Below are 12,280 nucleotides of genomic sequence, written 5' to 3' on the forward strand. Positions count from 1 at the left end.
TTGAGTCAGGGATATCCACAGGTAGGAGGTCAAAAAAGTTAAGATAACAGCCACAACCATGCAATGGAAGCCCTATCCTTTTTTATGTGCATTGCAACTGATGTAAAACAGGGTGGGGCTTTTATCACACAGTTGTGGCCATCATCCCAACCTTTTTGACACTCCTGCAGATGGCCCTGCTTTGAATTAAGTGAGGATTACATAATAGTTTAATCTCTGGAACAGAAGTGTATTGAAGGATGTGGAAGTACTCTTCAAGCACCTGAAAGGATATCTCACCTTTAAAAGCTAAAACCTGCTCTTTATTGTCTGATACGATAGAACACAGTATAATGGATTTAAGTTATAGGAAGATAAATTTTGGTTGAATGTTAGAAAAAGTTCCTAACAGTAAGAACAGTTCAACAATGGGCCCTATTACTTCCCTTTACTGAAGGTATTCAAGCAAAAGCAGGAAGCTATTTGTCAGGTATGCTTTAATTTAGATTCCTGCATGAAGAAAAATTCAGTGATCTAAATGATCCTATTTAGAACAAATAAAGATTTATGAAAAAATGTTAACATTCAGATAAAAATTAAAACTTCAGTCAAAACTCAAATAGAGTTGTGCATCTTAAAACTTGAATCAGTGCATTTCTTATGCAGGTTCATTTTATTGCTTGATTATACATTCCTATAAAAAGAGGCATTTATTAATGTTTTTATTAGTAGTTTGTGTTTTTAGTGATCGACATTTGAATAGTACTAAATGAAATAGAATTTTGAATTTATTTCTGTTTTGTGCATATGGATAGTAAATCAATGGAACCTAAGATTACAAAATTATATGCAGGGCTGCAACGCTTCTAGTGCCTTTAAGAAATCTGATCCTGAATCTTCATTGGGCTTCTTCAGTGAAGGCCACCATAGCTAAATCTGCAAAAAGCCTGGCATTTTTTATGTAGCAGCATGTTTATATAAATAGAAATTTGTAGACATAGGCAATCAGGAAGTCCAATGTGGCATTCTAAGAGTAGAAACTTGGAGTCATAGGAAGCTGTCTTTTGAGTCATAATGTGAGTCTCTCTTGTCCAGTTTTGGCTAGATTGACTAATTCTTCAAGAATCGTGCAAGAGAGATGCAAAAAACCAGATCTGGGATCCTTTGTAGGTAAGACCTGTTCTCTGGCAGTGAGCTGCAAGCCTCCTATTTAAAATTACAAGTGGTAGTATATGAAGTTCTGTGTACTAGGAAGCAATTGAGCAAACTCCACTTGATTTGCTGTCATCTTCCAGCTACTGAAAATAACTGAAGTGAAAAATGCTCACATTTTTACAATATACTTTTAATACTTTTAATTAGGATTTTGAAAATACAAAGGCATCATTAAGATACATTTCTTTGATCATATCCATCCAGTTCTTGACCAAGTGACCTCCTTTTCACCTTTGCCCATTTCAGCAGAACAACAATCCTTGTAATCAGTTTATGAACCCAAGTGTATTTGGCTTTTATCTCAATCAGTATACTTTGATGGCTGTGCAATTTCTTAAAAATCCCTTACAAACCTCCATACATGATTTCTAATTGATTACGTGTTGGAGCCACATTTGAGAATATTATGTTATACTACATTGATTATGCTTATAACAAAAAATGAAATGTCAGAAGTCATTAGTGGTATTTTCACTAGAAGGAGCTAAAGTAAGAACGGATATAAAAAGCAAGTGTACCTTCAAGCTAGAATATATGTGCTTACGACAATACACCACCAGCATTTACTGTAGTGACATGCATCTTAAAGCTAAACGTAATGCATGTTAATCTAATTGTCTTTTTTATATCTTATACAAAATGTCAATTTTCATTAGCAGCAATATCCATTAAATCTCATAATTGCCTCAACTAATGCATGTAGGTCATGTAGTCAGGAATTTGTCTTAAACAAAATACACTACAATGAACAGAACATAAAGAATATCAAATATATTGTATTTTAGACAGGTGCTGCCTATGGAATTTTTATATAATTACTCACCTCCTGTCTTCCTGTGGTCTTGTATTATAACACTGGAGACACTCCAGAATTACTCAGCAAAATGCTAAAATATATTAGGAGACAAAAGATATTGTATTTAGATTTATTTTAATAGCTGGATACACTGTAGCAAATATGGACTATGCATTCTTCATTCTCTGGTTGAATCAAGACCAAATCATATCGTCTGAGAGAGCCTGAAGAATGTGTAAACCTAGATCATGCCATAGGAATATTAGTGATTTCCAATATATTGCAAAATATTAATGTTCATAGAATTTAAATCTCCTAGAATTGTGGAGAGTTTACAACAACGCCCCTCTTGAATAACTCAGAAGGGAGACCTATGCCCAACCTCTAGGAACTGTATACCGTATTATGTAATAATCACCATGTTGTCTCAGATCAGTAAGCAAGCTTGAAAATATGGCTTTTCCCTCCCATGACAAAACAAGTATAATTAGGCAATCAGGCAACAGAGGTAGATGTTGATTATCTTGAAATGCACATGGGAGTTAATTGGTTGCTATTTTAAACCATCTGTATAGAAAGCAAATTGCGCATTAATTTCAGTGAAAAAGGATAGAAGTGGAAGGATATGATGCTTTTGAACAAAACACTCCATTTTAACTTGTTCATTACAAAGGACATTCTGTTTATCTTCAGATAATTAGAATTTGTCTTCAGTGGAATGGAATAACCTGTAAACATTCAGTTGACCATTTATCAACAGTAAAAAAGATGAAAAGATCAGTTTGATTTAGATGATTGCCAATATGATACAGTCTTCCTTTTCTACCTGTTCGTCCATGGGTCTGGCATACTAGGGACATAGCTCCCTCCTCTAGTGCAGCATGTGCCTGTACTTAATTAATGATATTACAGTACATCCACATTCTAATTTATGCATTTTAATTATACAGCAAATAATTAATGGTATTAAGATGATAGGTCATGTGCAAACTTTAAAACAGCAGTCAGCAAGTTCAATCATTTTTCCATGTAAGTCAGGATAACTTAAAAACAAAAAAACAAAATTAAGTACGTCATTAAATGAGCAGGGACTTAGATTATAAGGTTAACAGCCATCAATGGGCAGTCAGGTGCACTATAATCACTTGCATTTGGGGCACAAAATATTAAAAGCCCAAGATGCCCATACTGCAAGGGGCATTCTAGAGAGTCCTATGGATATTTACTGAGAAGTCAAGTCAATTGGTTTCTGTGGAGCTTACTCACTAATAAGTGTGATGTATAGCTCCAGAGTTTTACGTGGCTGGAAAGGCGCTTCAGCAAAATCATAAAATATATTAGGAGAGAAAGGATATTGCCTTGAGATTTCTTTTAATAGGAAGCAGTATAGAAGTGGTATAAATAAGTAAACTACTGGAGGGGGCAATTATATGGAAAGCTAAGAAAGCTGACCCTATTCTTTTCCCAATTAGCAGGATATAATGGCATTTTTTTGTTTTCTTTTGTTTTGTGACAAATACTAAGGAAGGTTACAGGAGCATTGCATCACAGAGTGCTTTCTGATTGGAAAATGAAAATTTTCTATAAAGCAAATTAATATGACAAGGAGAAGGCTATACTGGGCCATTCAATCTGGCATGTAGTTTTCCATGTTATTCAGAAACTAGAGATGCTTCCAGTCATTTAGCAGAAGTGAGAAGTCTAGATCCAATAAGAGACCACCAGTATATTATATAGATGTGCTATTTGTGGATTGAATTTACCCTGTTATTACAGAAAAGTTAAAATGATTGTTGCAGTAGAGTCCATCAGTTCTGCTTCCAAAGCAGGACCCTTTAGTAATTACTTAAGTTTCCAGGGTCTGAACTTACTTTAGTCAACAACCTCTTTTAAAATTTTCAAGAGAAATGACTTCTGGGACAGAAAAACAAAAAGGAATAGTACTTTCAGAATTCTAAATATGGGAGATTGGTCATATGAATCCAGCAGAAACCATCCAGATACAATACATTTATGCTGAATGTGGAGAAAATTCTAAATGCCTTTCCGTGAAACTTTATTAATATTGAATAGATAAACATCTGCATAGAAAAAGATGACTGAACTAAATGATTTACTTGCAAAGTTTCCTCCTACTCTAATATTATATGATTTTTAGCTCATATCCTTAAGAGTAAAGGATATTTTCCACTGTTTCAAAGAAATGTATATGCTTGTTGTGCTCCTATCCACACATTAAGACATGCTTCACTTTGCACCTATTTCTACAGCCCTATTCAGATATTATTATAACCTAAAATCTGGACAGAGATAAGGACAGTGTGGAGCTCTAGTTGATGATGGACCTCTGGTGTTTCTATCCTCAATATCCTTATATTGGCAGGGAAGCTCTTAAAATAAATTCTAACCATATTCAGATGTAGTCTCATTCTGTAATTATGGCAACTCAGTAACCATGTAGATTCAGACTTGCTTTACACAGATGTCAGGGCTGGACTGGACAAGTCTTCCCTCCACACAGGATTAATAATAACCAAAGAGAAGTTATGATACAATATCTTCATTGCCTTTTCAGTGCTTTGAACACTTCAATTTTTTTTCTGGTTTAGACAGTAAGGCTGTTCTTTTGATTATAGTAGAAGAACGTAATTATCCTACAATTTACCTCAACAGTGAAAATGTGCAAAATGGCAGGCTGTGCACTGCATGGGACCTTACGAGGATATGCTTACTTTGCCTACACATTCACCACAGGCAAACTGCATCTACCCAACCAGTCAAGAATTTAGGAAGGAAGGTACCAACTTCTGGCAAATGACAATACCACCCACCCACATTAATAATACTTTAACAAGCCATCCCCTTGAGGCAGAAATGGGGGAAGGGGAGAATAAGGACAGCGATTTATTGAAGACGGATGCCAAGAAGTACAGCTATAAATTACTGTTTTAAGTGGGATATATTTATTTTATGCATCATATGTGTTTAAATGAATGTGTTCAAGGCAGGCTACCGAATAAATAGAAAATGGAATGAAAAAATAAATAAAATAAAAGACATGAAATAAAAAGATTTATATTGCATCTAAAAAATTTGGGTGGTTGTTGTTGTTTTAGAAATTCAGCATGCCTGTGTAAAATGTATCCTAAAGTAAACCTAGTGAACCTCTCTGAGAAGCGTGTTCCAGTCATCATAGAGTAGCCATTAGCCTTGCCTCAGAAAGAATCAAAGAAATTCAGCAGTTATGGAATTACCACATAACATTACATCCTGGGATTCATATTACAGGCTTAAAACCACTGAAAAAAATGGGTAGCTGCCTTCATAGGTATGGTTGTAAAAGATAGACATTACTCAAGCTGAATAAATAGCGATAAGGTTACTGCTTAAATTATCATGCCCTCTAACATTGTTATAAACATTTTATAGGTGGGTCTTTGTGTCAGTGTTGACACCTGGCAACAGCCTGGACAAATCCTTACAATTTTCCTGGCAAGATTTCAGAAGTGGTTTGCCATTGCCTTCTTCCTAGGGCTGAGAAAGAGTGACTGGCCCAAGATCACCCAGTTGGCTTTGTGCTTAAGGTGGGACTAGAACTCACAGACTCCTGGTTTTTAGCCCCAAGCCTTTAACCACTATACCAAACTAGCTCTCATTATAAACAATATTGCAGCCATTAATGGAAGAGAGGCGGGTGGCATATGAGGTTAATAAATTATTATTATTATTATTAGTAGTAGTAGTAGTAGTAGTAGTAGTATTACACTGAAGAGCAATCATGATTAAGTGATATTAACGAGCAGGTAGCCTATGCTTGTGGATGGTAGTTACATTTTGGGATGGATTTACAGTCCTAAAATACTGGAATCCTACAGTCTAGGAATCCTAATCGATCTTGCTTTCTCTCTCTGGGATCCAAATAGCTAGGAAGGTATGAAACACCTTCTAGTAACTGAGGTTGATATACCTGTAGTTGATGTACCCAGGTAGCAACAATCCCACGTACTTTGGCAATATTGTTTCTGGATTACTGATGTAAATTTTATGAGGGTACTCTTTGAAATAAATTTAGGAATAGTTTGGAACAAAATATGGCAGCTTCACCAAGTACCAATCATGATATTGTTTTTAGCCTTTAACAGACCAACCCTATTGTTAAATGAACCTCACTAGCTGTGTTTACATGATACAGCGAATGCAGTGATCCCATCTCAGTCTGGTAGCACATAATTCAGGATGACTGGGTTGGTTGGCTGATGGCCATTTTGTTAATCTACCCAACCACCAAAAAAGAGGCTGGGGGCTATCACTTCCCTCATCAATTCTTTTAAAAAAATATTATTATTTTGTTTTCCAGAGGCAATTTCTTTGAAAAAAAAATAGCAGAGATACCATCATAGGTAGAATCAAAGAGTCTTTACCTACTTGCCTTATTTTTACCCTATCCATGTGGTCACAGGATTAGTTGTCCCTGTTGCTGATCCCTATGCTGGTTTTCCTCCCTCTGTCCTAACACATTATAGACATAGATATATTGACTTCCCTCCAAGATATGGAAGTCAAAGATTTTATATACCTTAAGGCTGCCCTTGGACATAGTTGGAATAAAGAGAAAAATACTACTTTAAATTCAGTGCAGTTAAGGATGACTTCAGCCTGTCTCATTCATGGACATAAAAATAATATCATGGGGATATGGCAGAAAAAAATAAGTTGCCAGGACATGTTTATACTGATGCAAGTGGGGAACGATCCAAAGCCTTTTTCTTGAGAAAGTTAAGGACAGTTAACCCACTGGTAAGCTGTTCACACAATATGGCTGACTGAGGAAGATGACCCAAAGATAACCAGGACTAAATCTAATCCCAACTGAGTTAATTGATCTAGCAATTAACCCATTTTTCCTATTTGTACAACATGTTAACCACCATCTATGGCCCAGAAATGTATCATATAAACAGGATCCCTGAATTCAGTGAGAATAACACCAAAATTACTGTATTCAAGATTGCAGATTGTATGACTGATTTTGGGGATGTGATGGCCACAAATTTAAACTTCCACTATTGTGCTTGTGGAATTGTACACTACTTATATGCCTTAGATTTAAAAGGGAAAATCAGTCACTTGAGATAAACTCACTAAAAGCAATGATATGTAAAATGCTTAGGAAATCCTGACATAGCTACCAACATTTCTGAGATGATTAACTGATTCCAACCACATATACACTTATTCCTTTTACTACCCTTAGCGTACGAGCTGCTAACGGGATTAGAGGCCATGATCCTTGTACAGTAATATCCTGTCATGATGGTTCTCTTTTTGTATTCTTGTCCTTTTCCGTTGTCAAGTACAGTGTTTAAGTATGGCTGGAGCAATAATAAGCCCAGATTAATATTTCTTTAATACGCTTGTAGAGATCTATGTCTAGTAAAGTATCAGTGTTTAGATCAGTGTTTCTCAACCGTGGCAACTTTTAAGATGTGTAGACTTCAACGCTCATAATTCCCCGGCCAGTACCATTGAGAAACACTGCTTTAGATTATTTAGATTACCTAAAGAGCAGTTTTCCCCATATCGCCATGGTAGATAATGGATCATCCATTCATTTTCAGCTGTTCATCACACTTGACTATTTCAGGGCTTTTTATTGCTGATGAAAGTTAGCATAGACCATTTAGCTACCTCAGAAAAAAAGGTACTGCCTCTTCCTGAATCAAGGTGCATAGGACCCAAATAATTATGATCATTGGGACACAACATACATTCCACTGGTATCCCTAGCCTAGAGTAAAAATTAACTGTAAAAATTAACAAGAAACTTGCTGCTTGTTTGTAACATTCTTTTCATTCTGAGTAGTAGTAGGACTGTCCATCAATACATGGGAAATTGTGGAGAAAAAATGTTACTAATCAAGTATTATTCATCTGTTTTTGCCCTTGTAGAATTTTGCTGAAAAGGAGAAGGCAGCAGCTAGGGCTCTGGAAGATGTGAAGGCTAACTTCTACTGTGAATTATGTGACAAGCAGTACCATAAACACCATGAATTTGACAACCACATCAATTCCTACGATCATGCACATAAGCAGGTAAACCTAAAAAGTCATGTCAAATATTTTGCTTTATTGCATCAATCCTGGCAAACCAGCCGTGTAATCAGCTTGTAGGAAGTGATTACAGTGTATGTTCAAGTGCTGTTACATAACTTGTTGCACTTAGGCCAATTCATATAATCAGTTCAATAGTTCAGCATCAAGTGAAATGACTTTCTGAGATTACTGAGGCTACCATATCATAGTTGCAATTTTTATTACCAAACAGGGCAAGTTTAGTTACACATTTCTATTGTTCCCAGCCCAACAGAGCATTGGAAATAAATTATGTCAAGGAGTTCAGAATTCTGTCTGTGTGTCCTTCAGCAGAACAACTGTAAAAACTGAACAGAAAGGGGACACAATTGATATGCTGGGAGAAGCCAGCAAAAGAAAGATCAAATTTGAAAATGGGCCAGTTTGCTGTCTCCTATGGCCACAGAGGAGTTGAAAAGAACTCCAAAAGCTGAACTATGTATGCTTTCCCTTGTTAATTCTTTCCAAACCAATGGAACATTGGAATGAAATTATGGAATTGGAATTGGAACCCTGTCTGTATATCTGTTAGTCAGCACACATACAGATAGAGTCCAAACTCCAATTATATAATTCTCCAAAGCCTGAACAGAATGGAACAAATTTAGCATGTAGGGAGGGTAAGCTCAAAAGACTGAGCTTGAAAATGAACTGAATCAGGGCAGGGATTATAGAACAAAAAAAAAAAATCAAGGAAAAAACCACTCAGTGCATCTCTAGGGGAGGTAATTGGGTAACAGTAAGAATGTTGCTTGACTTCTCTACTTCCTCCCAGCCATGTAGCCCAGAGCAGAGATTTTACAAAGAGGTTCTAAAGAATTTCAGAAGCCAGGCTCTGCATGCTTTCCCTGTATATTTATATACACACATGTAGAACTATATGGTGCATTTATTGCTGCAAAAAGAGCTTCTTCTCATGAGAATGATAGAGCTATGTTAGACTGACACTGGCCTTATTTGCAAAACACAAACAACCAAGACTTCTTCTAGTCAGTTGATTCAATTTCATCTGCTGGCATCATGTGATCTCAGATGACTCTGATGATTCTGCAGCCATAAAAATGGCTCTATTTCCCTGCTCACTGGCTCTATTTTTCTCACTAAGGAGGGGAATTTAAATTTAAATTTAAAATAAAAACATGTAATGGTGTGATCACAATTCTTTTCTAGCCCCTATAGAGGGTGAAAAGATGTGTGTGTCAAGTACATATAAGGAGGATTGAGAGAAGCCTATCTAGGCTTGTGTCTCAATCATAGATATTAGAAAAGATATTTAATCCTCTGGTAAGTAAGTCATATGACACAGGGCATATAGTTGATTGGCTGGATCAATTAACTCAGTTTTGGAGCTTGCACAACAAGCTTCTCCTCTGTCCCCACCCATAACCAAGAGGGCCATTGTGTTACAGAGCCTTGCAGGTTCTCTAGGAATCCATTATGTCTCTTATAGGACTACCATATCCAGGCTGCCAGAAAACTCTATCTCTTTACTCTTGTTTAACACTCCTCTGGATTTTTTTCAGTTCAAATCTGGTAGCTCCAGTTACTTTCTGTTCTTGTCCAAAGTCTTTCTTCTGCTGTTTTTATTTCTGAGCTCCATTCATACTGTTCATTAAATAAGTAAATTTGGAGTTGCTTTGTTGATTACCACATCAGAGTCAAGTGAAACAAAGACCACAGTTATGGTCCACTATGCAGAATGAAAACCAAAAGCAAGGCATGATAACTTAACAGAACATTCATTTTAAAAAAACTGTGTTTGCTACTTGCCTGGGAATAGACAAATATGCTTGTGTGACATGATACTCATGAAGTGTAGATAGTGGATTTTATCAGTTTCAGTGTTTACATTGTGTTTACTGATTTCAGTTTCCCCCTGTACTGAGTAGTGCCTTGTTCAGTGGTAAATAAAATTTTGATTACAAGTTCTTATGTTCACAAGAGACAGTAGAAGAGAATGCTAAGCATTTCATGTGTTTTCTCTGGAAGAACTAGGTTATTCTTGGTTTTTTTTAAGAAAAATTATTACTGTTCTTCTCTCCACTTAATTAGTCCATAAAAGGCTCGTAATGATATAAAATTGATTTCAGATCCAACCTATATGAGGGTAATTCTATAATCTCCCTTTCCTACACAAAAGGATTTATTTTAAATATCAGCTGCTTTTTCTATTAATCAGGATTGTTTCTGACTCAGATTGATCCATTCCAAGCATTGTCATCCTTTCCTTTCCCTTGCATATACTTATAAACCTCCCAACATAGATATATATTCTAACTCATGTTTCTCAGAACTAGTGATTTATGCAAAATAGAAATGCCATGTTGATGCATCAGTTGGTTTTTCTTGGTTGCTTTCCATCATGAAAGATCATGGTTAAAAGCAATAAAACTCTTTTTAATTTTAAAAACTGCATTTAATGTTCTAGAAAAAAATGACAGATTGGTAGTGAAAGGAACAAATGGCCTACATATTTCATCAGACAACATAAACCTCACACAGAAATAGGAGCACATGTTTTTCCAGTGCTGCTCTACAAGGTAAAGTAATAGCTGAACTAGCTCATCCATAGGGTGAAGGCATAAGCATGAAAAAGACAGATTCAGTTGCCCAGTTCTTCTAGCCATTTAACAATTACCAAAGGTGCAAACTTGTAAATAGAGCAGCCTTTGATTTGGAATAGTTAGTAGCCTATTTTTCTTTACTATAAAGTGATGCTAAGACATTCAGAGTCCCCATTAGGTCCATTTATGTCAGGGATAAAATGACTGCACCCCTGGCATAGAGGAGTGTATATAGCAGGTTTATTAGCCTAACTTTGATGGGTGAAATTCATTTTTAGATACAGCCTAAACAATAGAATTAATATAAAAGTTCATGAGAAAAGAAGCAAGTATGCACATTTGCTTAACTCCTTTTAAGAAGTATATTACTGCACAGAGACCTCTGATATTGGCATATCTAACCTACATGCTGGTATTTTCATGCAGCATCATAATTAATCAGAGACGATAGCAATCTATAGTTGTTTCCAATTTTGTCCATAGACTCTTTCTAGATATTGAGTCAAAGATCACCTTCAAATAAAAAAGACAGCATAAAGGGTTCCTTGTCATCAACTAGAATACTTTTTAGCTAAATTATGCAGTTCAAGGCATTAATCAAAAGCTGACTGGACGTTGTTCTTGGGCAGCACCTTGTCTTTGATTAGTCAATCAATAAATTTCCCATACATATGTCATATGATTTATTAATAATATTTAAGAGGTTAATTGGCTGAATGAGAGCCAGTTTGATGTAGTGATTAAGGCATCAGGCTTAAAATAGGAGACTGACTTCTAGTCCATCCTTAAGCACAAAGCCAGCTGGAAGTCTTTGGGACAGTCACTCTTTCTCAGCCCAAGAAAGAAGGAACTGGCAAACCGCTTCTGAAAAATGCTGCCAAGAAGGCTGCATGGACTTGTTCAGTCAGACACTAGAAGTCAAGACTGAATAATTCCACACACATATATAGCCCATTTTCCACAACAGTGAAGCATTAAAATACCTTAAATTGATTTCAATGGAAAATGTTTTAAAGACTCTTTAAAGACACTGAAAGACATTGAAAGGAAAATTAAAGACTCATTCCTCTCCTAATCAGTGCTTTGATTATGTGCTATCAAGTCAGTGTTTACTGTTACGAGGACATAGATAGAACTTTTCCATGATTATCTGTTCCCAACCTAGCCATTCTTGGAAAAGACCCTGATGCTGGGAAAGATTGAAGGCAAAAAGAGAAGGGGAGGCCAGAGGATGAGATGGTTAGATAGCATCACTGAAGCAATGAGCATGAAACTGAGCAAACTCAGGGAGGCAGTGAAGGACAGGAAGGCCTGGCGCGATATGGTTCATGGGGTCACAAAGAGTCGGACACGACTGAACAACAACAACAAAACCTAGCCACTCAGGTCTTCTAGCAGCGCATCCACCAGTCCTATAATCAGATCCATCCACCTTTCTGCTGGTCCTCCTCTTCTCTCTCCTTCCACCTTTCCCAGCATTATAGATTTCTCCAGAGAGCTAGATTTTACATAATGTTTCCAAAATATGACAATTTAAGCATGGTCATTTGTACCTTAAGTGAGAACTCTGAACTGAAATGTTCTAGGATCCCTT

The 12,280-nt window shown here is 36.3% G+C and overlaps 1 protein-coding gene across 1 annotated transcript in view; it reads left to right on the forward strand.

Annotated features, from left to right (window-relative positions):
• Positions 1-12,280, forward strand: part of ZNF804B (zinc finger protein 804B) — a 66,491-nt gene that overhangs the window by 23,822 nt on the left and 30,389 nt on the right. Inside the window, exon 3 of the mRNA XM_088150531.1 lies at positions 7,940-8,083. Coding sequence (XP_088006657.1) covers positions 7,940-8,083 — 144 coding nt within the window. The remainder of the gene's footprint in view (positions 1-7,939; positions 8,084-12,280) is intronic.

Source organism: Python bivittatus, unplaced genomic scaffold (genome assembly GCF_059951505.1).
Source record: "Python bivittatus isolate LINGU-HERP-01145 unplaced genomic scaffold, Pbiv_v1 ctg000610_np1212, whole genome shotgun sequence".
Classification (NCBI taxonomy): Eukaryota; Metazoa; Chordata; class Lepidosauria; order Squamata; family Pythonidae; genus Python; species Python bivittatus.